The sequence below is a fragment of the Dermacentor silvarum genome, chromosome 4 (genome assembly GCF_013339745.2).
Source record: "Dermacentor silvarum isolate Dsil-2018 chromosome 4, BIME_Dsil_1.4, whole genome shotgun sequence".
Taxonomy (NCBI): Eukaryota; Metazoa; Arthropoda; class Arachnida; order Ixodida; family Ixodidae; genus Dermacentor; species Dermacentor silvarum.
Window position 1 is genome coordinate 47,133,618 of NC_051157.2, and position 24,646 is coordinate 47,158,263.

The 24,646-nt window shown below is 46.8% G+C and overlaps 1 protein-coding gene across 2 annotated transcripts; it reads right to left on the reverse strand.

Moving 5' to 3' along the window:
• Positions 1-7,003: 7,003 nt before the first annotated feature.
• Positions 7,004-22,109, reverse strand: LOC119449956 (beta-1,4-N-acetylgalactosaminyltransferase bre-4). Of its 2 annotated transcripts, XM_037713272.2 has the most exons (7): positions 22,002-22,109; positions 20,070-20,413; positions 17,843-18,075; positions 16,139-16,326; positions 12,072-12,194; positions 9,143-9,238; positions 7,004-7,223 (listed from the first exon to the last, which is right to left on the reverse strand). In XM_037713272.2, exons 1-7 carry the CDS (start codon positions 22,079-22,081, stop codon positions 7,082-7,084), a joined length of 1,206 nt encoding a protein of 401 aa, XP_037569200.2. In that variant the 5' UTR covers positions 22,082-22,109; the 3' UTR covers positions 7,004-7,081. The 2 variants fall into 2 exon arrangements, with proteins under 2 accessions (XP_037569200.2, XP_037569201.2); XM_037713273.2 differs by lacking the exon at positions 9,143-9,238.
• Between the last annotated feature and the right edge of the window lie 2,537 nt (positions 22,110-24,646).

Genomic DNA, 24,646 nt, shown 5'->3' on the forward strand with positions numbered 1-24,646 from the left:
GCGATCAGCAGCTGGATCACGCCGACGCCGATCACGCATGGCGCGAACCTCCTTACGCCGCCATGTCCCTCTGCTGTGTTGAACACCAGTCACAGGTATACCTGTAAGGTGGGTAGTGCAACAATTAATATTTTACTGTGCTAGCATTAGGGGTGTCAAAGTTGAAGAAAAGTGTTTGCTAAGTGTGGGAAGCTGGTCACGTGGCGTATATATATATATATATATATAGTCATATTGTAAGAAGCCAGCAAACATTGACACCAAGTACAGCAAAGGGGTAATTACTTATAGTTTCTAATTGAGTTACAGAAATGATAAATGAATGGAAATGGCCGTGAGTGGTGGCGCTGGCTAACACTCCCAAGGTTAGTTCTAGTAAATAAATATAAATAACCCAGAAAGTGGATGGGAAAACGGCGACACGGTAGATCAATTGGTAAGAGCATCGCACGCGTATTGCGACGACGTGGTTCGTATCCCACCTGCGGTCATTTGTTTTTTTCATCCACTTTCATTTCCATTTATTTAGAAAATTGAAATTGCTACATTGATATCGACAGTGCGACACCTGGTGTGCCACAGGGAAAGCGCATGTTGCTACACATGCAAAGAAGAGACGCCGCGTCGAATTACAAACGGAAAAGGCGCGAAGGCTACATTGATCTCGACGATGCAACGGTCTCGCGCCGAAGCGATGGCTTTGCCTACATCGCTACATGCATATTCTCCCCTGCAATATATATATATATATATATATATATATATATATATATATAGAGAGAGAGAGAGAGAGAGAGAGAGAGGTTAACAAAGAAGCTCGAGAGCAAGTTAAGGACCGCACAAACAGCGATGGAACGAAAAAGATTAGGCCTAACCTTAAGAGACAGGAGGAGAGTGGTGTGGAACAGAGAGCAAACAGGGACAGCCGATATTCTAGTTTACATTAAGAGGAAAAAATGGAGCTGGGCAGGCCACGTAATGCGTAGGATGGATAGCCGGTGGACCATTAGGGTTACAGAATGGATACCAAGAGAAGGGAGGCGCAGTCGAGGACAGCAGAAAACTAGGTGGGGTGATGAAGTTAGGAAATTTGCAGGCGCAAGTTGGAAACAGCTAGCGCAAGACAGGGGTAATTGGAGATCGCAGGGAGAGGCCTTTGTCCTGCAGTGGACATAATATATATATATATATATATATATATTATATATATATATATATATACACCTGAACGCGAGGGACAATACGTTTACTGTTATAACACATTAAAGGAAAAGAAAGCTGCGACTCCAATACGTTGACAAAAAAAAGTTACATCGACGTTTCACGTCGTGAACGCGGGTTATACGCGCAAGCGTATGGACGCCCCGAACCTGAACAGCGAGAGAAAGAGTGATCAAGAGAAGGAATTTGTGATGCCATGCATGCATCCGCCGACTGGGACGCCCCAGAGCGGCAGTGACCAAGCGCTGCTGGCGTCACCTGGTGTCATGCCTATTTATACAGGTATCACAATGATTAAACGGGCACTGTACGAGGCGTTCTTCGACTGTCCACTTGTCCTCCCTTCCATGTTGTCGGCCGCTGGCCTGCGGCGCGATCCCCCTTGTTATACGCCGCCGACGACGACACAACAGAAAGGACACTTGCCTTCTCTTGATCACTCTCTCTCTCTCTCTCTCTTGTTGTGCATGTTCGCGGCGAGCAGCGTGGCGTCGAAGCACAAACAGAAAGGGTGCGAGCGCGGCGATTCTCTTCTCCACCTCCAGACGCCTTCCTCCTCCGGCACGCGCTTCCCTCGCGGCGGCTAACAGTTTCGCCTATTGGACAAACATAATTTCGCCGTTTTACGCTTGCGCGTCAAACCGTTGCGGAACTCTTCATAACATCTTCGCGGTAAAAAAAAAAAAACTGCAACAAATATGGAGCTTTCGGCTTGTATAAGAAAGGCTCGTTCGCGTCAACAGTGGTGTAATACAACGCTGCCTAGCTGTGTACGTACGTCGCATAACCGTGCCGGCAGAGCATTGGGTCCTTTCAAAGTCTCGAGCACTGTGTTGGTAAAAGATCACGGCGGCAATGGCATGAACGGCTCTTAAACTAAATACACGCACCTCAGTGGCGTCGGAAGCGGAGTGGATGGCTATATACGTTGTGAGTGACGTAACGCCTTGACAAGCTCGGCCACGACTGCGCTGGGACAGTGCTAGCGTTCCAGCGTGGAAGTAACTGCTTAGCCCTGCCGCCAAGCGCTTCCGACGCCTCTGATAGCTTATAGGACGAGAATCCAATGGGAGGTTCACCCACTTCTGCCGACGCAGCAGCTTGCAAGCAACATACAGCGTTCTCGTTTGCGAACAAGGAAAATGTGTGTATAGAATGAACGTACCTGGACACAGCAATTTGAATACGAGCTTCGCAATTGCTGTTCTTTGGACTGGCTGCTTTCGTTCGGGAGCGCACTCTTCTTCACGTCTTCTTCTTTGTCACCTAGCCGCGAAAGCACGCGCCCTCGCGGAGCGTGCGCCAAGGCGATGTAGATGTAGATGTAGATCCTTGGGAAATACTGGCACGTACCCACTCCGGAGGATTGGCCAAGAACCAGGTAGGTCGAAATAAAAGTACAGAATTAGGTCGTCCAATATAGTGCAAAATTTTATACTGGTTAAGTAGAATCGGAAGGTAGAGGTGAGCGAGAGCAAGAGTGATCAAGAGAAGGAATTTGTGATGCCAGACACTCAATCAAGTTTCAAGGCCATGCAGGCGCTACTGAACTTTTTAAAAGTACGGGCCTGGACTGTAGGCTTTGAGCATGCCAAAGTGCTTGCCATATGTTTTACATCCTCCTTCTCTCATCGTCGTCACCCATCATGCGCCTCTTTCTTCCCTCTTTATTTCCCTCTTCCCCTTCCCCCAACGCAGAGTAGCTGGCTAGAGGAATTTACCTCAGGCCGACCTCTCTGCATTTCGCATCATTAAACTTATCTCTCTCTCTCTCTCTAGAGATTAAAGCCTGCATGATTTTGGAATTATGAAAATTCTACCATAACCATAAAAATAAATCAATTCAAATTAATTTGGTCAAAGAAAAGGAGGCTTAAACATTTTGTACTCAGAGTTTAAATCTCATGGAACCTGAAAGAAAGTCTTGGATGGCAGCGCCAACCTTTCCATCGCTGTGCCCAAGTGTAGTGGCACCCAAAGATAGGACATTTGGAAGAGGTAAATCTAATCCAAGAAGGCGGATTGGTGTTTCTAGGGTTCGTTTTCTCGTCGACAAGAAAAAAAAAATGTTCCACGGTCTCATCTTCTCTACACATATGACAAATCGGTGAGGGTTCCAGACCAGTCCTGTGTAAATATAATTTTAGAGAAGGTATGCGAAAGAGGAGCCTACTTATAGTAACTATGCATCTGCCATTTGCAATGCATCTGCCATTTCATTTAGAAATAGGCCTGTATAGCCAGGTATCCAGACTAAATGGATATCAGTCAGGTGTTGAGGTACTAATGATTTAAACACTCGCAAAACCTGAGATTCATTAGGTGCTGTGAGTGAAGTACACAAGGACAAGGAATCAGTTACAACGATTACACAATCCATTGAGAGACTTAATTTACGGAGTGCCAGTATTACCGCTAAGAATTCTGCATGAGAGATTAGTACAAAGTCTGGAAGCCGCAGGGAAAATGACCAGTATGCACGCTCTGCGTGACATCAGTCACTATGACCACATTTGTTTGTGATTCTATTAAACAATCCGTAAGGCAGGTGTTTTGCCTTTCTTGGAAAAATATCGTCCAGTTGTATGTGAGGAGAATTTTTCCCGTCGCAAATAGGCTTTACCTCTCTGATTCTAACGTTAAATGGATCGAGAAGAGTTTGTACAAAAATAACCTGAGGTGCATGAAATTGAAGCCAATGTACATCGCAAAACATGCTAGGCTGAGAAATGAACACTGTTGGGCAACGTCTTATTGGTGATTCGTACGCCCTTAAAATATTTGTATGGCAAGTAGGCGAAACCTAGTTACAAGAGAAGGAATTTTTGCTTCTAGGTATAAAATAGTATTTGCTACAAATTTAGGTAGCCCTAAACATAGTCTTAATGCCTGCTTTTCTAAAATAACAAGAGGGCGAAGCTTATAGGCAGGCGCCCCAGAGTATAATACACACCCGAATTCCAAGACAGGGCGCACATACATACGGTAGATTGACAACAAGGTGACCCTGCGTATCCCTGATCAACTGTTGCTCAGCCTACGTAATAACCCTACCGCTCGAACACCCTCTGCTGCAACATTATCTATGTGCGTACGCCATGAAAGAGAGCTATCATAAATAACGTCAAGATACTTGACAGCATCTACTTGTGGAATGATAGCGAGCTGGTATGACAGAGATATACATATGTAGTAGGTCCTTCAGAGGAAATACAAGCAATGAGCACTCGTTCACGTTTAGAGCCAGACGAATTGAAGTCTATCTTCTAGAACAGATATACTTTTGCATGTTTTCGTAAAGTGTGTGAATGTCCTCTGACGATGAGAAGAATGCTATGTCATCCGCATACAGGTAAGTATGCACGTCCTCTTGAGATGGGATGGAGCTCAGGAAAATAATAAATAATACTGGAAATAGCACTGCCCCCTGTGGAACTCTTCTTGCCGGCTTATATGTACTTGAAGAAAAGCCGTTCTCAAAGCAATAAAATTCTTTGCCACTTGAAGATTGCTTAATCCAAGCTTGTAAATATTTGGGGAATTTAACTCCACAAAGCCCAAACACCATTTCACATCAAAGACAATTACCACAGCGTGTTTTACATTTATTTCTGGCCATGGAGATATGTTTATTGGTACAAGGAAAACAATGAAATATTATTGAGTAAACATTAATTAGTACGTTAATTACTTAATTTGTAATTTATTTGAGGTACTATCACGACTGTAAACGTCCTCGAGCACATCAAAAACCCTAGTACGGGCTCTAGTTTAGGTCATTAGCACATAAATTTGAATTTTTAGGCATCAAATTCAGCGTATCAAAAATAATAATAATAATTATGGGGTTTTACGTGCTAAAACCACGATCTGATTATGAGGCACGCCGTAGTGGGGCACTCCGGAAATTTGGACCACCTGGGGTTCTTTAACGTGCACCTAAACTTAAGTACACGGGTGTTTTCGCATTTCGCCCCCATCGAAATGCGGCCGCCGTGGCCGGGATTTGATCCCGCGACTTCGTGCTACGTTGGGCTTTGTGAGGTTAAATTCTCGCAGCCGGCTTACCAATATCCCGTGTTCAACACTATCGTATGCCTTGGTGATATCAAGCATAACCAATGCCGCATACTGGCCTTGGCGCCGTGCAAATTGTATACTACTTTCCAGGTCAATATGCGCCTGCCATATTGAGCACCCAGACCTGAATCCAATTGGACATGGGCTTAGAAACATTCTCTTATTTATAATATTCATAACGTGAACATGTAAGGCTCTTTCTATCGACTTTACAAAATTGACGTTAGGGAAATTGGCCTGATGTTGTCTAAGGTATAACCCTCTCCCGTTTTTTTTAGGTAATGGTATAATCTTTGCAATTTTCTATTCTGTTGGAATCCAAGCTTATCTGACAGAATAATTTATGATGGTTAGTAGGTCTTCTTGTGACTCTTTGTACGAGATTTTTAACATGGCAGAAGTGACTCCATCAGGGCCTGGAGCGGCATTCGGAAATTTCCGTAGTACATTTGACAATTCATCCGCATATATCTCCGTAAAATCACGGCGACACGGCAAGAGTTGGGCAGATTTGAAATATGTGTTAAGGGTATAAATTTAGAAATATATAATTTTGACGAATAAATTTAAAGCTAGCAAGACACAAGAGAAACTGCTGAGACGCTAAAGCGTTTTTTAAAGCGTTAGCTTGTCTTAGCTCGTTCCTTAGTTTCGCGTCGGCGTCGCCATTCAGCGCCCGTGTCACCGTGGGCGTGTGCATAACGTGACCAACTCGGTAGGCAACGGGTGGTAAGAACGGCATTCGCCACCGCTGGCATTTTGGCCCAGTTTGCCTGATCGCTCGAGGTGAAGGTCAGGGCTTGCCGGGCTTGTACCGTCAAAGCTCGGTTCCCTGCAACACCACTAGATGGTGCTGCGGTCCGCGCATCATTCGCATCACGGCTGTACGAACCCACCGATTGCGCCCGCAGTATCGTGGAAGTTTTGCCGCAGCGCGTTCCCTTCGCGAGTCGGTGGCGGAGCTGTTGTTTGGCCGCCGCGTCGCGTTAAGCAGATGGTATATTGACTATCACGGCGTGCTTATCTTTTGACAGGAGCGTCGGTGATGGTGGCTCACTGGGCGCGCTGCTGCGTGCCCGGTTGCACCAGTGTATGCTTATAGAGAGTCGGCTAGCACTCGAGAATCGGAACGGAGCGTAGTAGTTGAAACGAGAACGCCATCGTGAAGGTCATGAAGGAAGCAAGACCTTCACATCCCCAAGCGATTTGGTGAGCTCGAGATTGGGAGCGAAAACGCCAAGCCCGCACCACAGCTGACGCTTCCTTTGCGGCTTCCTTCCCACTCTGAGGGTGCCGACTTGTGCTGTCCTGCCGAGTAGATAACTTTATTAACTAAGTATGTCGGCCACAGAGAAGTGAAGAAGTCGGCGGAAGAATCAGTTTAATGTGGAGACGGCACTGGTTATTTCAAAGAAGCTGTCACTACATTAGCGTGGGATCTACGAATTCTTTTTATTATTTTATTACTCAAAATTTTCTCGTTTACTAATCTGACAGCACACCCACGGCTATGTCAATCTGGGACCCAACGCAGAAAACGTCCGTTTGCCCTATTAAAACGACTGTATTGCAGATTGCCCAATAAATATTTTTGCGAGCGTTTTTGTGGCGGAGGCTTTGTTACATGCATGGTAAAAGGAGCAGCACAGCACAAGAAACAGAAGGAATGGATAACAAAAAAAAAAAAAAAAATCGTTGACAGAGCGCTCCAGGATCGCCGCTCGCTTGCACGTTCTTCGTGTTGTGTTGATCACTAGGGCGTGCTTTTCTTTTTCCTTTTTCACTTGGGTGCCGTGTGCTGAAAAAGGTCCACTATGACGTGGGTGTAGAGCTTCTTGAAGACAATGTCGAGCACCCTGTACTTGAGGCTGTTGAGGCCGTCCTTGTAGATGCGGAAGAAGCTGCGCCTTATAAGACGATACCTGAAAGAGTTGAGGGGAAAATGCAGTAGATCCAACGAGTTGGAATCTATATAGAGCGAAGCTTTGTGCGAGTGCATAAAGAGCCGAATCACAAGTTTGTGTTCCTTTTTTTTTTTCGAATATCCGCGCAAAGTGACATGGGAGGCTTTATTCAAGCATTGCAGAGAGGCTAATGCAATACCACCGCCGCTGCCGTGGATTCACGAAGGCAAGCTTTCTCGTTCTTTTGTTTTCTTTCCCCCGCACGGCCGGCACCGTCGGCACCGTGGAGGCGAGCTCTATCTGGTGGTGGTGCAAGGAACCGTGCGGCGCGCGCGTACTCCGCTGTGACTGGTTGGTCTATTGGGCAAGAGAACAGCCAGGTCGCAGCACCCATGGTCACGAAACCCGGCGAGGTTCGCAAAGCTTCACATTTAATATTGCGGTCTCGAGCGGCATCGACTTGTGTTTGCAACTAGTTGCTCTTATAGCGAATAGCTTTATTGTGCTCTTTCGGTCGTTTTCGTGGTAGATCCGTGGTACGACGGCGATTCGGACTTAGACAAGGGAAGATAATGAAACGCGCAAAGGGAAAGGGAGCGTGTTTTCTGGCGATCGAGCTTCGAGAGGCTGGAGAGGGAAAGTGGGCCGGGTGGACGCCGTTCGTGAGCTCTCGCGGCGGGTGGGGGGGAGGAGGAGGAGTAGCACTGTCGCTCGTTAGCTCGCTCGCTCGCTCGTTCGTCGCGGAAGGCGTGGGAAAGGACGCGCGCTCGTGGGCAAGCGAGTGGCGGGGAGGCAGCGGAGAGATTCCCTCATTCGTCGCACGTCTCGCTGGCCTCCCGGCGGTGGCCAGCCCATCGTGGGCGATTCGGCGGACGAAGATGATGCGAATGCTCACCCATGAAAAATACACCGCAGGCGTAGGCGAGCGTTTCGTCAAACGCTGACGGCGTTGACGCCGACACACCAAGGAGAGCAATAAGCAGACGGGTTCGCTCTTCGCGACAGTCACGAAGAAGCTCCAGGAAGGCGTTAGAAGGCGCCGAAGGAAAGGGCGCGTACTATCAGGCGACTGAGTTGGGGGGATGGGCGACAAGGAAGAGGGAGAGAAGGGGGGGGGGGGGTGCTGTCACTCGCTCGCTCGTTCGTTCGTCCATTCGTTCAGGCTATTCGCTTACATTGACAATCATCGTCGATGGCTTCTGCATTATTTTTTTTTATTCCTTCAAGAGAACACCCATTGATTTCTCTGGAAGAATCTGGAAGAAACCACTACTTTATCGTCCCATCAAAACCCTTCGTGGGTTTCTGTGCCCTCGGCTGTTTCAGCGGCAGCACTACGATTGATGAGTGCAATAATTAACGCGTCTACTATGTGTAATCGTGCAAATCGATTTTGTTCATAGAACATATGTGGGCTGAAGATACAAGATAGCAAGATGTCAAGCCATTTTTTTTTATTTTTAATAAGTCGATAAAGTTCGAGGAAATTACAGTGTAATAGCTGTACGAGTATATGTCGCACAACACTGCAATTAGTGATGGAGTTATTTTTAACATTACAGCAAGTATGGGATTAAAGGCTTACGGGATATGCGGTCAGAAAATGCTCGCGTTCAAAGATAAAATGATCGAAGTGCGCTATTCGCGTACTGAACATGAGCGAATGTTCCGTCGCACTGTTCCGTTAACTATAACCTTTATTAATTATAAGTTTTAAAGCACGTTTAAATGTAGCGCTATACCGCGGCTAGCAAGACAGTCACGCTGGTTCACTCTCTGCCTAAAGACAACGATTTCACTATTTCTTCCAATCACGAGGCTGCATGGTAACTGAAATGGTCAAGCACACAATATTTTATGTATTTTTGCGTATATACATATGTCTTTCGGTGTGGCGGAGACACTATAATCTGTAATGACTGCAGTGTATACTTTACCTTGACTCGCTTTGCTTTTGATATTCGTGCTTCATGGCGGTGTAGCGGCCGATGCTGCAGTTGGCGTGCACCAGCTTATAGCCGCTGTAGCGCACCCTGCAGTCATTACAAAATTCCTATTTACTTCGAACGGCCGACTAAAACGGCGCGTGTACTCGAATTCAACTGCTTCAGAAAGCTTTAGGGCCAAACAATACAAAATTTACTTCCACTTCTTGGAGCAAGCTACAGGGCGGTACTTAAAGAACCAACTCAGACAAATCTCTGTCGGGGCTATCAATCTTTAGCGAGCAGCTGTTTTTGAATGCGTTAATATTTCATCATAGCGCTATCGTTCTAACGTAACCGATACCACATGCCGTCGACGGAGCATTCGCCGGTCTCACCGCGCATGCGCACCTGGGGGAAGTGGTAGCGATAACTGAATGTATAAATGTAACGCTACAATAAAGTACTCTAATCGTGTACAAGTTATGTCTTTCCATGTTCGCCTGCGCACGTTGGATAGTGAAACTCGGGAAGCGTCCAGAATATTGTAAGCACAAATACAAACAAAATGACGCCGAAAATTAACTTCGCATTACTGAAATTTTTACCCCCCCCCCCCTTCCCCCCCCTGGTAGCCCATTGGATATGACGTTACGCTGCTCAACTCGAGGTCGTGGTTCGATCCCGGTCGCGGTGGCCGCATTTCAATGGGGGCGAAATGCAAAAATTGGAGGACGCTTCAGCTTCGCCTTTAAGAGTAGAACGCGATAGCGTCATGGGGACCCGTTCGCATCGCAACGCGCGGCTGTAGTTCTGGTAGAAAGGCTGGAAAATGGTTTTGTGTTTGAGTTTCCTCGTAGCAGAATTAGGTTTTCTCGTACATTCAAATTACAAGCCGACGCCGATTGGTAAACAATCCGATGGCGAATCTGGCGCCGAATGGTAAAGTCGTACTTTACCATTTTCCTGACGAATTTCACTGTGATAAATTCAATTTTTGTTCACCAAAACCTTGCACCACGTGGAGGGCCTGCGCGGTCGGGGTTGGGGATGATTTTCTCCGCGACCCGCATCGCACGCCGGTTGCCGACGCCGGATTTTCTGTGACACGGGGCCCTTAACGCGATGCGTTAAAGATGCTCTTGTACTTAGATTGAGGTCCCAGGTAAAGAAGTTCAGGTGCTCAGGCTCAATCCGGATTCAACGCCGCTGCGCACTGCATGGGCTTCGGGCTTCACGCGGAAAAGGCAGCTCGCAGTTCGCTGTGGCCAGCGCTTTCACGCGGCAGCCGAGACGGGCGTTGAGCAAAGTTAATTCTTCCGAGTAACGCCTGGGATCGCTGGTGTCGCGGTGCACGGTCGCGTAATCATGCAGCTATTTTCATATTTCGCACGTTTTCTTTATAACGCGGAAAAAGTAATTACTCGAGACATTGCACACTGAAAACAACTGAATCGGATGTTTTATAACTCAATTATTAATTTTCTATCAGAATTCGCGCCCTCAATTCAGTAATTAAAAAGTTCGTTAATTTATCTCATCTAATTATCGATAATTAAATTATGAAAAAGCTTCTCCTGGTGCGGTACGTCACTGCTGACAGAATGCCACTGGTTGCGCCCTCGTATATTCTATATTTTATTTTTAAGAGCTTGGCTAACGTTAGGTGGGACACCCTGTAAGAATACCAAGATACGGCGAGAGGGCCACTGAATTCGTCGGCACGAAAACATGGAATAAAATACCCATTGAAATAAAGGTCACCACCAATCTTTAACTAAAATGTGAATTGCACTATCTTGCTCAGCAATCTGGCTTATGGACAAGATTTAGTTTTGTTCAGGAATTTTCGCTATCAAATGCATAACAATCACCATCAAATGTGTCAAATGTATATGCCATGTCAATAGTTCTCATTTATGTACAGCTTAATTATATGTGATTGGTTTATTTCCATAACTGAAAATAGAATACGTGCGTATAGGTTGAGGCATGCATTCGCATGACGTATAACCTATTTTTCATAGGGCCAGCCTCTAGCCAATTAAGCTATCGGTCCAATTACTCCATCAGTCTTACCTGTGCAACTGACTAAAGCTGTCTGTCAAAATATCCCGATATTCAGTTAGCTTGGATGAATTTCTCCTAAGTGACGGTTGCTATCGGATGAAATAGTTCACGGACACAGGACACTATAAGAGCGACAAAGGTGACCATTCTGTACTGAAGACAAATGAGTGTTACGTGGAGATGGTCACATTCCACAATAACCTTCAATTAGCGGTAACTGCGCAGACTACTATTACTACATTATTTACTATAGCCCGACGCAAAGAGGCTGCAACGCTTAATACGGACAATGTCCCGCCGGCAAACGAGCCGAGGGTGCGATTTAAGCGCGATTGCAGTTCACGGCTTTTCAGCCCCCGCTGAACATGCAGCCTGCGTCGGGTCAATAAAATCATAGATAGATAGATAGATAGATAGATAGATAGATAGATAGATAGATAGATAGATAGATAGATAGATAGATAGATAGATAGATAGATAGATAGATAGATAGAGTAGATAGATAGATAGATAGATAGATAGATAGATAGATAGATAGATAGATAGATAGATAGATAGATAGATAGATAGATAGATATAGATAGATAGATAGATAGATAGATAATAGATAGATAGATAGATGATAGATAGATAGATAGATAGATAGATAGATAGATAGATAGATAGATAGATAGATAGATAGATAGATAGATAGATATAGATAGATAGATAGATAGATAGATAGATAGATAGATAGATAGATAGATAGATAGATAGATCTAGCTATTATGTTCTCTTTGAGAACATAATAATCTACCACGCTAGGTTGTTACGCGCTCTTTCACGCGCAACAACATCGGGCCAGTGGATGCGGCAACCCCGTACGGCTTACCTCACCGACATGTCGTCGTCTTCTCCTCCCCAGCCCCAGAATACATTGGAGAAGCCGTTGACTTTCTCCATGTGCTCCTGACTCAACGCGCTCACACCGCCGAATATGGTGGGGTAGGACGGCCTGTCAAGTAAGAAGGGAGGGGGGTGAGAATAGGGAAGGCGTAGGTTACGTGAGCGTCAGGCTTTTTAAATCCAGGAAAAACACGGGGAATGCGAGAGATGGAAATTCAAGACGATGAGCATAACGAGAAAAATATGAAAGCAGGAGCCAACGTTTCGACAAGTGGACTTGTCTTTTTCAAGGCGCTTCAAGGCGCTTCAAGGCGATTCAAGGCGCTTCGAGGCGCTTCAAGGCGCTTCAAGGCGCTTCAAGGCGCCAACGACAAGTCCACTTGTCGAAACGTTGGCTCCTGCTTTCATCTTGTTCTCGTTTTGATCATAGGCTTATTTAAAGGAATACCAAAGTAAAAGGCCGTGCATTCTATGCCAGTACTAACCTACATGGTTGAAAACATTGAGGATAATAAAGGCCTAGGAGAAATCAAGGACCGCGCAACGAGTGGTGGAACAGAAAATGCTAGGCGTAACGTGTGCGTAACGTTGGTCCAGAATTGGGTCCGGCCACAGACCAATCGTAATGAGGCATTGAAATCATTATAGAGCTTCACGTGTGAAGCTTCCATAGTGAACCAATGTGCTTAACCCGATAACTTTTTTTTTCTTTACCCAATTCTCCAAATAGGCATGGAGCTATGATTTAAATATATTATTCTCTCTAAACATGCGAGTATTAACTATGACGTCATGAGACAGGAACACGGCCGTATGGATTACAGTGCAAGGATTACATTCTAGCTCAAATTAGGAGGAAGAGGAAATTAAGCTGCACTGGTCATGTAATGCGTAGGTCTGATAACCATTGGTCGATTTGAGTGACCTGATGGGTGTCAAGGGAATGTAACCGCAGTAGATGACAGAAAGTTATGTTGTGTGATAGGATTACAATATTTGCTACCACCAGATGGAGTCCACTGACGTGTGCAGCAGTGATGAATACCTGCGTAAGTGTCAAGCTGTCCTAGCTAGCACATCGTATAGAGTAGGATATTTAAAAGGAAAAACACCTGCGCTGGGCATTGGGATAGAACACTGGACGAGCTGGTGGTATGGCAATGCTACGCAAACGAAAACAGAAGGGATGTAAAGCCGGACGGGCACCGATTCTGAAATGATCATTTTATTAGAAAAAATAAATACTAAATTGTGCTGTTTCACGTCTAAAACTCCACGGTGGGCTACGCCGAAGTGAATAGTTCCGCGTCAATTTTCACTCGAGGTTCTTCAACGTGCACCTAAATATATGTACACGGGCGTTTTTTATACCTCCCCCCACTTCTTTTTTTTTTTTTTTATTGGAAAGAAGCGAACATATATACCGAGTGAAACAAAGCAAAAACAGTTCAGGAACACAGCTGCGCATCAAAATGAACTCGGGGCAGTCTACATGCGCGGTTAAGAAACCCAAATTGTTTTCCAGTAGGAGCAATGAACGCTTGACTGATGCGATTACCCCCTTTCCTTCTAATATTGAAGGTTTCAATGACCGTGCTGAACTTAACTGTATATAGACACCATACCCATGTCACGGAGGAATGGGCTTCACTCACACATACGACAACGCCCAGCGAGATGGGAACAATTTGAAGCGGTGAAGAAACGCTTGTGCTTATTCAATCACATGTTTACCCATCTTCCGCTGTATCATGTGCATGTCTTGCCACCCATCAACGGCGACGGATACACGACACCGGTTTTGCGCGGTATCGATTTGGAAGCTTGGCGCTTACCGCAACTCACTCTGTATACTCCTACCCGCATTCTCGTATCATTTGTTTGTTGACATTTGCGCTTTGTTGGAAGGACAGCTCAAAGCGCTTCGTGAAGCTTTTTTTCAGGCCGTGGGGGAACTTAATATGTGGGTAAGGTATGTGAGCACACACTTCTGCCTTGACAGGTTGTTGACCCTTTTTCATGGGTTTGAGATTTCAATTTCGTAGACCTGATCACGTTTTTCGAAGTCCGTAGCAATCACTAATTCTAAAGGCTGCCTGGCGCAATCTCTGCATTTGCTCATCGGAGCTGTCCTATACATACCGTCGCTGCATGACCGCAGTGGCATCGAACAAAAAGCCCGTGATTATCTTGGAGTGACTCGGTCGTCGTCAAGTTAAGCAACAGCTTCGACGATCGTGATATAATAGCGCCACATCCGCCGTAGTGGCTTAGCGGTTATGGTGTTGCACTGCTAAGCACAAGGTCACGGGATCGAATCCCGGCCGCGGGAGCCGCATTCCGATGAGGCAAAATGCAAGAACGCCCTTGTCCCGTGCATTGGAGGCAGGTTAAAGATCCCCTGGTGGTCAAAATTAATCCGGAGTCCCCCACTACGGCGTGCCTCACAATCAGATCGTGGTTTTGGCACGTAAAACCCCAGAATCCAATGATAGCGCCAGCACGCATGTGAAAGGGAAAATTCGATGATCAGGAGAATAAACAGGATATTTTCCTGTACACTATAGCCATGAGCAACAAGCCCTATCTCGCTCTCTCGAAACACGTTACCTTGTTTTCCGAGTGTGATGACTATAGCAGAGGCATTGTGCGCAAATTAATTGTGTTTCGACATTGCGGAGTGGGTTTGCAGTTCAGAGCTGAAGTGGTAAAGGAAAAGTAAACCCAGATTCTTGACAGACTAGAATTTTCACCTCGACATATGGGATCGCACTATCATTCAAGGTGGTTAAGCGGTTGAATACCATCACGCCGAGCCACTCTGAGGTCATCAAATGGTGCACCGATGAAGAAGTGACAAGATTGCGCCAGGTAGGCTTTCCAGCATATGTCATCGTTCGTCAAGTCTGCGAAATCAAATTTTCAAAATCTAGGAACGAAGGCAACAACCTGCCAAAGCATAAGTACGTGCCGTGACACCTCTGTATGCGCGCTCTTCCTTCCACGGCCTTAAAATCTTTGAAAGGAGCCGTGACACTAAACTCTCGTTTTCTTCCCCTAACAAACTCTTGTGTACGTATTTGCTCGAAGGTCAACAAACGATGTGAGAATGCGGACAGGGTCAATTGCCATGGTTGACGCGCGGAAAGTCATCAATGGGCAAAAGTGGATGATGTGCAAATATGAAATTAAATTAGCACTGCCGTTCACTCTGTCTCATATCCTTCCCACCTCGCTGAGCATTGCCCTACGTGTCGGTGTAGCCCAGTCTTTTTTGACACAAGCATGTTTTCATGCACAGCTAGCCCACGATGTAACCTTCCACCTCAAAAAGAAAAGCTATCGTATAATTGCGCCAGTCAAGAATCCACTGTTGCCAACACGTGTAGATTGCTGCGAGTCCAATCGTTTTGATGTGCAATCATGCTCCTGATGCCTCCTTTTTCTTTTTGCCTACTCATGGCTTTTTTATGTAAATATGTTCCCGTAAACTTCCGTAAGTTGATGAAAGTTGACATCCAGTGCATTTCCATCTTCTATCGCCTTTTGTATTCGTTTGTGTTGTGCTACATTACCATCATGCGCTAGGCAGTTCACTTATTACTTTCTCGCGTTTTTTTTTCGTTTTTTTATTATATAACAGTTATAGGTAATACAACGCAGTTGTACCACCGTAAACGTATACGAGAAGGCGTGTATAGGCCCGAGCAACTGCGCTAGTGACAACACCTTGTGACGCTGCGCTTGACGAAATCGTGCAGAGCTCGTCCCTCTGTGACCGATGGTAAACTCCACCTGTCCGTTAAGCGCAGACGTGTCGGCAGGGGGAATCACCACGGAGGTAATGTTGCGTTGTTTTGCTGCGTTGCACGACAAGCGCAGCAACACGAGAGCACTTCCTCTTATGGTTGATCACGTGTGTCACGGAGTGTCGCCACCAGCACTGCTGCTATCGCATACGTCTACTCTAGCTAGTAACCGCCGTGCTAATGCTCTCTAATATCAGTGCCACATCGTATGCGAAGAGAGGAACATGGAGTTGAAACGGCGCACTTGTATTCGTAGATGTCGAGACAGCGGGAGATGTGGTAAGGGTTCTCCTGGCAAGCGTAGATGCTCCGGTCGTTCTCTGGTATCAGGTCCACGTCGTGGAAGATGAAGCAGTTGTAGTCGTGCATCGTCTTGGACACCTCGTAGCCGACGTTGAGCAGTTTGGCTCGATTGAAGTCCCCGTCGCCACTCTGCACCAATGATACAGCCGGCATTTATTCACTTTTTGTTTTTCTGCGAAAGCATCAAATGACCCAATGAGCGAAAAAGCCGGCGTCCGTCGTTTGGACGAGCGAACAACAGCACCTAAATTCCCATTGGCTGCGATGCCATGTCCCGAGCGCGCCTCGACGGAGCAGAGCGGGCGAAAGGGGACACCTGCTGCTTCGATAGCACGCCAGGTGAGGGGAGAGGGCATCGCTGCGACGCCACGTCACCCTCACTCTTGGAAGCCTGTGTTATCCGCACGTTCCTTGTCCGCGCATGCGCTCTCGCCTGCGTTCTAACTGCGCCTCGGTAAGGCCAAATCAAAACGCGCCAAGCTGTTGCCAAGCATCTCAACGCATTCGGTTGCCCGCGAGGAGTTCATAACTCGAAGGACCGCTCAGCGGCGTTCAATTAGACGTTAATGCTTTCGCATTGACAACTCATAAGTGCTTAAGTATCCTAGATTTTTTTTTCAGGGTGAATAGGGGCCAGACATGTACATCGGGCTCTTGTTGGATGAAGCGAGATGAGGTAACTGCGCCATTATCGCTAGTCAGTTGCCCTCATATCAAACTGCACAGACGACGTGTGAGATGTTCTTACTCCTAAACGAATGCAGACAACCACAGTCATTTTCTTGCACATGAAGTGTAATCGAACGCCCTCCTCACCACCGGGACACTTCTCTGACATAACCTTTGCGCTATACCGGAAACCTGTACCCTTAGATTTGTCAATCCACACGACTCAGTTCCAAATCATGCCATCATAGACATCTGTGCGCTCTATATATAAAATAAAAGACAGCTTGAAGCGTCAATTATTCCTGCCTCTTTTCCAGTTTTCAAACAAACATAATTAGTTGCCTCAGGCTCTGCAATAGCTGGTGATGGAATTTCTCTCGGCTACCTATTGGATAAACGGTCCCTTAGTAAACTAAGCGCACAAGTTAGCCCGCTGAGTTAGCCGGTGAAGTCCGCAGGTTCCTGAGTTGACCGTGAAACAGAGTTTCCACGAACATTTCCGTGGCGGCAGCTAAATTTCTCATTTCTAAATCTCAAAAAGCTTACGCCTGTTTCTTTTTTTTTTCGGGCTCGATTAATGCATGTCACTCAATGTTTTATTAAAATTATGAGGCAGTGAACAGAATAATATCTTGTACGCCGTACACATGAAGCAGAATGACGATATCCGCAGCCTATATATACTGCGATTGTATGACGTGCTGAAACACTCGTTTGGAGCAAACCGCTGAAAAAGAGCTCACACAACTTTTTACTTGAAAACTTGACGTACCAGAGCATCCGTAAAATTCGGAACATGTATGTTTCGCACGTAACACCCTTTTGGCACCCTGAAGTAATAGAATTGTATACTGAAGGTGCACTAAGGGGGTTCTGCTAACGAACACCCCCACTATGGAAAATTACAGAATGGTAAGGTGGAGGAAGAGTGTTTCGATAGCCTACACACCCACAAGAGTGGCTTTATTTTGCGTACCTGTTCGATAATGTAGATGCCGTAGTCGAGCTCCTGTTTGCGCAGGAATTGGTGCATGTGGTGCAGGAAGACGCGCAGGTTCCTGAGCCGGTCCCGGTAAGGCACTATGATGGCCACGCGGTGGCGCGCCAAGCAGTGACTCGGCCACCAGCGGCCTCCGGGCTTGACGTGGAGGAACGCGGGCTCCAGCAGTTTGAACTCGGGCACCACTTTTGCAACGGGGACCAGGCCTACTGCGGTGCGCCAGTGTATACGGTTGTAGAGGAGAGAGCTAACGCCTAACGCGCCGGGCAGGATTACGCAACGAGAGCCGCGAGCGCCAGAGCTTTAAATGCGATAGCATATTGGCAGTCGCTGTGCAGGTCTCGCTTCCCACGTGAATTCGTGAAAATTTCGCGAAATTCCATAGGAGATGCGTCTGGATGTAGAGTTCAGAAGCTGCGTCAAAACAGCCCACCCATTGTCGGGCGAGTACCGCATCGCAACCATTAAAAGTTTTTAAAGCAAATTCTGCCGGGAAATACAAAATTAATGCAGCACTTCAGATTTGAATCGGAGTAACAGCGTATGATCGCATGTCTGATCATATATGTTGTGTGGTGTGTGTGTGTGTGTGTGTGTGTGTGTGTTGGTGTGTGGTGTGTGTGTGTGGTGTTGTGTGTGTGTGTGTTTGTGTGTTGTGTGTGTGTGTGTGTGTGTGTGTGTGTGTGTGTGGGGTGTTGTGTGTGTGTGGGTGTGTGTGTGTGTGTGTGTGTGTGTGTGTGTGTGTGTGTGTGTGTGTGTGTGTGTTGTGGTGTGTGTGTGGTGTGTGTGTGGTGTGTGGCTGTGTGGTGTGTTGGTGTGAGAGAGAAGGAGAGAGTGCTCAGTGGCTATGGTGTGCATGGGCTCTGAGCACGAGGTCGCGGGATCGAATCCGGCCACGGCGGGCCATTTCGATGGGGGCGAAATGCGAAAACACCCGTGTACTTAGATTTAGGTGCACGCTAAAGAACCACAGGTGGTCCAAATTTCCGGAGTCCCCCACTACGGCGTGCCTCATAATCAGAACTGGTTTTGGCACGTAAAACCCCATAATTTAATTTTAATTTAGAAATAGGGTAGATAGTAACAAAAATCGTGCCCTTCGGTTTCCCCTCTTTTCTTATTTATCATCATCATCATCAGCCTATATTTATGTCCACTGCAGGACGAAGGCCTCTCCGTGTGATCTCCAATTACCCCTGTCTGGCACTATATATATATATATATATATATATATATATATATATATATATATATATATAGCGAGAGAGAGATGCGAACAATTAAAGGCAAAGAACAGCGAAGTTGTCGGTAGCATCGAAGTCTGCGTAGTTGAAATCGACCACAAGATCGAAGTTAACGGCGGCGCATAGCGAACTAATTGGAAGCCGATATCAAAAGCAGTTCCGCAACTACATGAACAATACCATACGAGTGCTACAGCATTGGGATTGCCTGCGAGAACGAAACGGTATTTGTTTTAAGGTACGGCCGACGGTCTCCGTCGAGACATCCAGTTTTGGTCATTGCGAACCCAGTAGTTGCAAACAAATATTACTTCTGTCTCGCGAGCCGCTTGAAAGATTGTCCAATCATGAGAAACAACTTCCCCAAGCGATAGCTTGCGGCTGGCCCTTCCGATGCGCCTCAGAAGCTGTCGTGCGTGCACGTGCGCTTATCCTCCCTATGGCGGAATTACCACCGGCGATTGACAGGGGTATCGCGACACCGACTCCGACTGGTGATCAAGGAGCAAGTCACGGCGGCGGATGTTCACACCGGCAAGAGCGACCAGAATGTCTCGCGATTGCTGCCGTTCCCTCGCACAACCATCGTCATGTCAAATAAATGTGAGCGCGTTTCGACGTCCTGCTGCGGCGCCGCTGATTGATTCAGCAGCTTTGCGACACCAGTCGCGGAGCTGAAATATCGAGCAGCTATAGCGACTGATCCGAAACGGCCGCTTGTCAACCAACGCGATCCTCTACTTGCGACGGACTTGGTCGCACGACCTCCGGGCCTCGCCGTCGTCAATGACCGCCTAAAAGTGATTGAACTGCTTCGCTAATCTGCTTAGAGAACGGTAAATGACCTCAGATCACCGTGACTCAAACATCGAGCACGGCAACGGGCGGCGCTTCGACGCAGCGACGGTTCTCGTCACAAAATGCGCAGTACGTGAGACAGGCTTGTTTTCCTCGCTTACTGAGATGTTCCGGCTCCTCCTGGCAAAGCTTTCGCGTAGCAGCTAAACCGGCACGGTCGTAAGATCTGTAGGCGGGACCAAGAACGTTGCGGCCGATCTCCAAGGGGGCGGCGTGCGTCCCAACCGTGGTCGTCGTCGTCTTCGTCGGCGTCTTCGTGGTCGCCTCCAGGCCGGTTACGCTCGGTACCTGCTGGCGCTGCGCAACGGCGGACGGTTGCTCGAACCGCTCCTGCAGGAACACCTCCAGCAAGCGGGCAGCCGCCACTAAGATCAGGAGGAGCAGGAAAGCCACTCCTCTACGCCTCGCAACGAACCACGCTTTGACCGCGAGAAAGAAGGAACGCCTGAAAGGGAAACGAAGGAGGTACGTCAGGCGCAAGAACCTTTTTTCCGAGTTTGCAGCAGAAGAAATAAAGCTTGATTGGGTCTATACTGTGAGTACCTTCAGTTCCAACAAAGAGAGGGGGGGGGGGGGGGGGATAAATGGAAAGGCAGGGAGGTTAACCAGACGGGAATACGGGGTTTTCTACCCTGCACTGAATAGGGGAGGACGAAAGAGAGAGTGTGAACCGTCAAGGACGAGCACAACACGGGAAGCACATGGCGCTATTCGGCCTGTTCGAATGAATTACCGGAATAGGCGTAGATTAATTACTTTGACGAGAAATCGCAATGTCCAGGTTGTTAATTAGGAATATCCGCTAATTACTGCTTTTCAGTGAGTCACTACAGGGGACATGTTGCGACTGCAAAACAAGAAAAATGCGAAATTTATCTCCCCCTTACCTCCGATTAGAGTTCAGTCTGGCGCCATATCGAGACCAAGGAATTTATTTCCCCTATACCTGGCACATTTATTTTACCCTGGTCTCCATAATCCACAATGTTACCACCTGCCGAGCGCCCCGGGCAAATCTTTTCCACTGTTTGTGGAGCTGTCCCAAGCCCGAGGCGGTAGAGCCTATTCCCAACCCTTCCTTTTCCTCGTGGGAGGCGGCTCTTCGGGCGACTTGCTCGCACGACCAGCTCTGGCTGGTAGACCGGGCCTGCCCAGAGATGTCGGCCAGGGGGCTCCCGGACATCTAGCGGCCCAACCACATTTAAATAGATCAAATAAAGGTTTATCCATCCACCCATCCTTCCGAAAGCGAGAGCGGGGGTGACGTAGCGTCGCGGTGATGCCCTCTCCCCTCATGCAACACCTGGCGCGCTGCTGTTCCGTTTCGCCTACACTTTAATTTCGCCCGCTCTGGTTCGTCGAGGCGCGCTCGTGACATGGCATCGCAGCCAATGGGAATTTATGTTGCTACAGACGCCGGACGCCAGCTTTCTCGCTCAATGAGCCATTTGACGCTTTCGCGTCAAAAGTCGAGCACCCAGTTAAGTCATGTCTCCTTGGCAGAAATCCTAACATTAGCATGGTTTTCGAGATACCCTTCCACAAAATCTGGCAAAAAAATACATTGTCATTCCAGTTAAGATGGCTAGCCAGGAGCTTTTGGGAAATTTTGGGAAAGGCAACCCCTGATGGGCTCCCAGCCCGGATGTTAGGAACAATCAACAACATTCGCGATCTTGCTGGCGTCGTAGCTCCAGAGCTGGCGTCTCTGCCGCCCTACACGATGGCACTACAGTTGTCTCCTTTGGCGTTCGCGGCCATGTGACCACAATAATGTGAGAGCGGCTCGGCGTAAGCAAAAAGGACGTATCAGCTCATGACTGAGCCAAGGGGGCTAATAATTCGATGTTGAACATTTCGGCACTTGAATTTGCCCAAGCGCCTACGCGGAAACGAAAACGTACTTGCATACACGCTGACGCAAAACAACGGACGCCATTCTTACACTCCTCCGAAATTATTATCCGCGAGTTAGGTCAGAGGCACGAAAGCATTTCAACCACCTGTAAAGAATGCGCAGCACACGGACTCACCAGGATCGTTTCAGACGCATCGCCTCCCTGACTCTTCGAAAAGGCATACCGGCTACTGAAAGCAGACTCGCCAAACCCATTCGAAGGCTTTGGAACGCAAGATGCGCAAGGCTGCTGGGTAAGGAGATGACTGGCGATGATGATAAAGTTGATACTATCCACTGTAAAGATGACCTCAAGGACAGTGCCGGCATACCCACCGATAGGTTTTGCTAATAACATGACGTCCACGACGCCCCATCCGGCCCGTACAGCACGGAAAAGCCCGACCTTGGAAATTGGATTTCAGTACCTTGAAGTAGCCAATATGTGGGATGCGATGTGGAAGCCATGTCGAACCGATCTCGAAGGCCGTGCTTGGACCATACAGCGGGCACCGGAAGCGGTCAGTAATGCCATTATTATTATTATTATTATTATTATTATTATTATTATTATTATTATTATTATTATTATTATTATTATTATTATTATTATTATTATTATTATTATTATTATTATTATTATTATTATTTACATTACCTAGTTTTTCTAGAATCGGATGGTGAAATCGAAATAAAGGAAAGAAAGAAGAAAATAACTTTGAGAGTAACTGAAAACGTGGACGCGGATCGAACGCGTGCTGTACGGAACAACATGGTTAAAGAAATCTACTGAAAAAAGCGTGGTACGGAAGGAAACGCATAAATAAAAATAATTTTGCCAATTTAGTCCGGCGTAGTAGCGAAGGAAACCTTCCATGGCAATGCGCCGTATATTCAGGTGGGTGTGTCCCAGCATGGCTGCTCTGAAGGAAAGTGAGTCGGAAACATTCAATGCAGACCAGGCTGGCGCAGGTTGGTTTTGGTTGCCTGGTTGATCCTACTTAATATGGCATAACCCACTATGGATATAGTTGGTTAAGCTAGCGGTGAAAAAAAATAATTAATGGTGTATAATTAATGAGAAGGTACATATCAAAGCGTTATTAATAGTACTTTAATGCATAATTATAATGCATATGCTTAATTATCTCTCTGTCATTATCAATTTAAAAAATACACTAAAGAGATGTCATTAATATTTATAGATATGTACGATAAGACAAAAAGAATTACGAAATTAGGAAAATTATAATGATAATCTCTAAGAAGTGACTGGCGGCGATCTCTTCATCTACTCAGGTGGTTCCAGCCAGTAATTTAATTGTTGTTCCCCCATTTCCCTCTTTTAAGTTAGCTCGAAATTCTAATGTCAATTTCATCGTCTTTATATAATTTTGAAGACTTTTATATCAACCTTTTATATTAGTTCACTCAGTTATTCCCACTTCAAGCCACCCATTTTCGTCATGTTCGTTTCTTTTTCTTTTTTTTTTTTTTCTTTCGGTCTTCGATGATCGTCTGTCTGCTCGCTTGCTTCTTTAGGAGCTTGCAACAGTCGAGTATAACAAAAATTTAAGCTCACTTCGGTACGCGTTTTATACATCCTCTTTTTTGGAACATTGAATTTCGTCAGTTATTTCTATGGTACCTAGCCAAACAGGTAAGCAGCACCACGGTTGCGGGAAAAAGAAAAAAAAAAAAAGGTTCTTCGGTGAATGTTGAGAAAAAAATAAGAAGGACTATAATAATTTCTAGCTTTATTCTTATTATGAACACTGCAGCTATTTTCTCATTATTATATCGCCCGCTTCTTTGCCTGTTGTCCGTTGTGATTATCAATGCCTGCGATCATCATCTTCATGACCATCGTGGTCGGCGCACCGGCTACATCTCGTGACCAGATGCGAACGCGGCTCTCGAGCGACAGTGCGAGCGGTTGTCCAGTATCGTCTCGCCATCTTGTTCCCGTTCGTGCCGCACTCGACAATCAGCTACCCAATCGTGCCTACTTCGGGTCGGTCTCGAACTCTTCACTGTACCAGGTAGGAGTTCCCCCGTATAAGTATTCCGCAGTCGAAAGCAAATAGCTCTTTACCGCGCCAGGCGTAATGTATGGAGCCACTGACCTTCCCTGGTGATGTAGCGGCTATTGTCATTGCGCTGATAAATCCCAGGACGCGGGATGAAATTCCACCCGCGGCGGCCGCACTTGGAAAGGGGCGAAATGTAAAAAAATGTGGTTGATCCCTCTTATATAGGAATCGGTATAGAACACGAAAGTGAAACGTGTCTTCACAGAAGTAGTGTAATGTTTATTGCACATTGATATATAATGTCTATTGGTGTTTTGTGGCTAAAGCGCCCTTAGGCGTTGATGCACCCACGCTGACGCCTGGTGGCACGTCTCCTCCATCACGACTACCAACGTCGATGACCATGAGCAACCGTCGTGCATATGGAAGCTGCACACGCTAGCACAACGCGAAAGACGAAGCACGTAACTGACACACTAATACAACGCGCAAGACAAAGCACGTAACTGAATCGTCACCGAGTCAAATCAGCGCGTACAGCGCGTCGTAATTGCAGCCTCCGCGATCAACTTCAGAAACATTTTCAGAGCTAATTGCGGAGGCCACGCTCCGCTGTGCTGAGTACGGTGAACGCCACCTAGGTGGCGTTGGTAGTGCTTCTTGATGCCAGCGTCCCTTCGAATGCTGGCATCGAGGCGTCGTAGTGCTGAGACCACCGAAGCGTTCACTGTCGGTGCGCGTTAGTGTC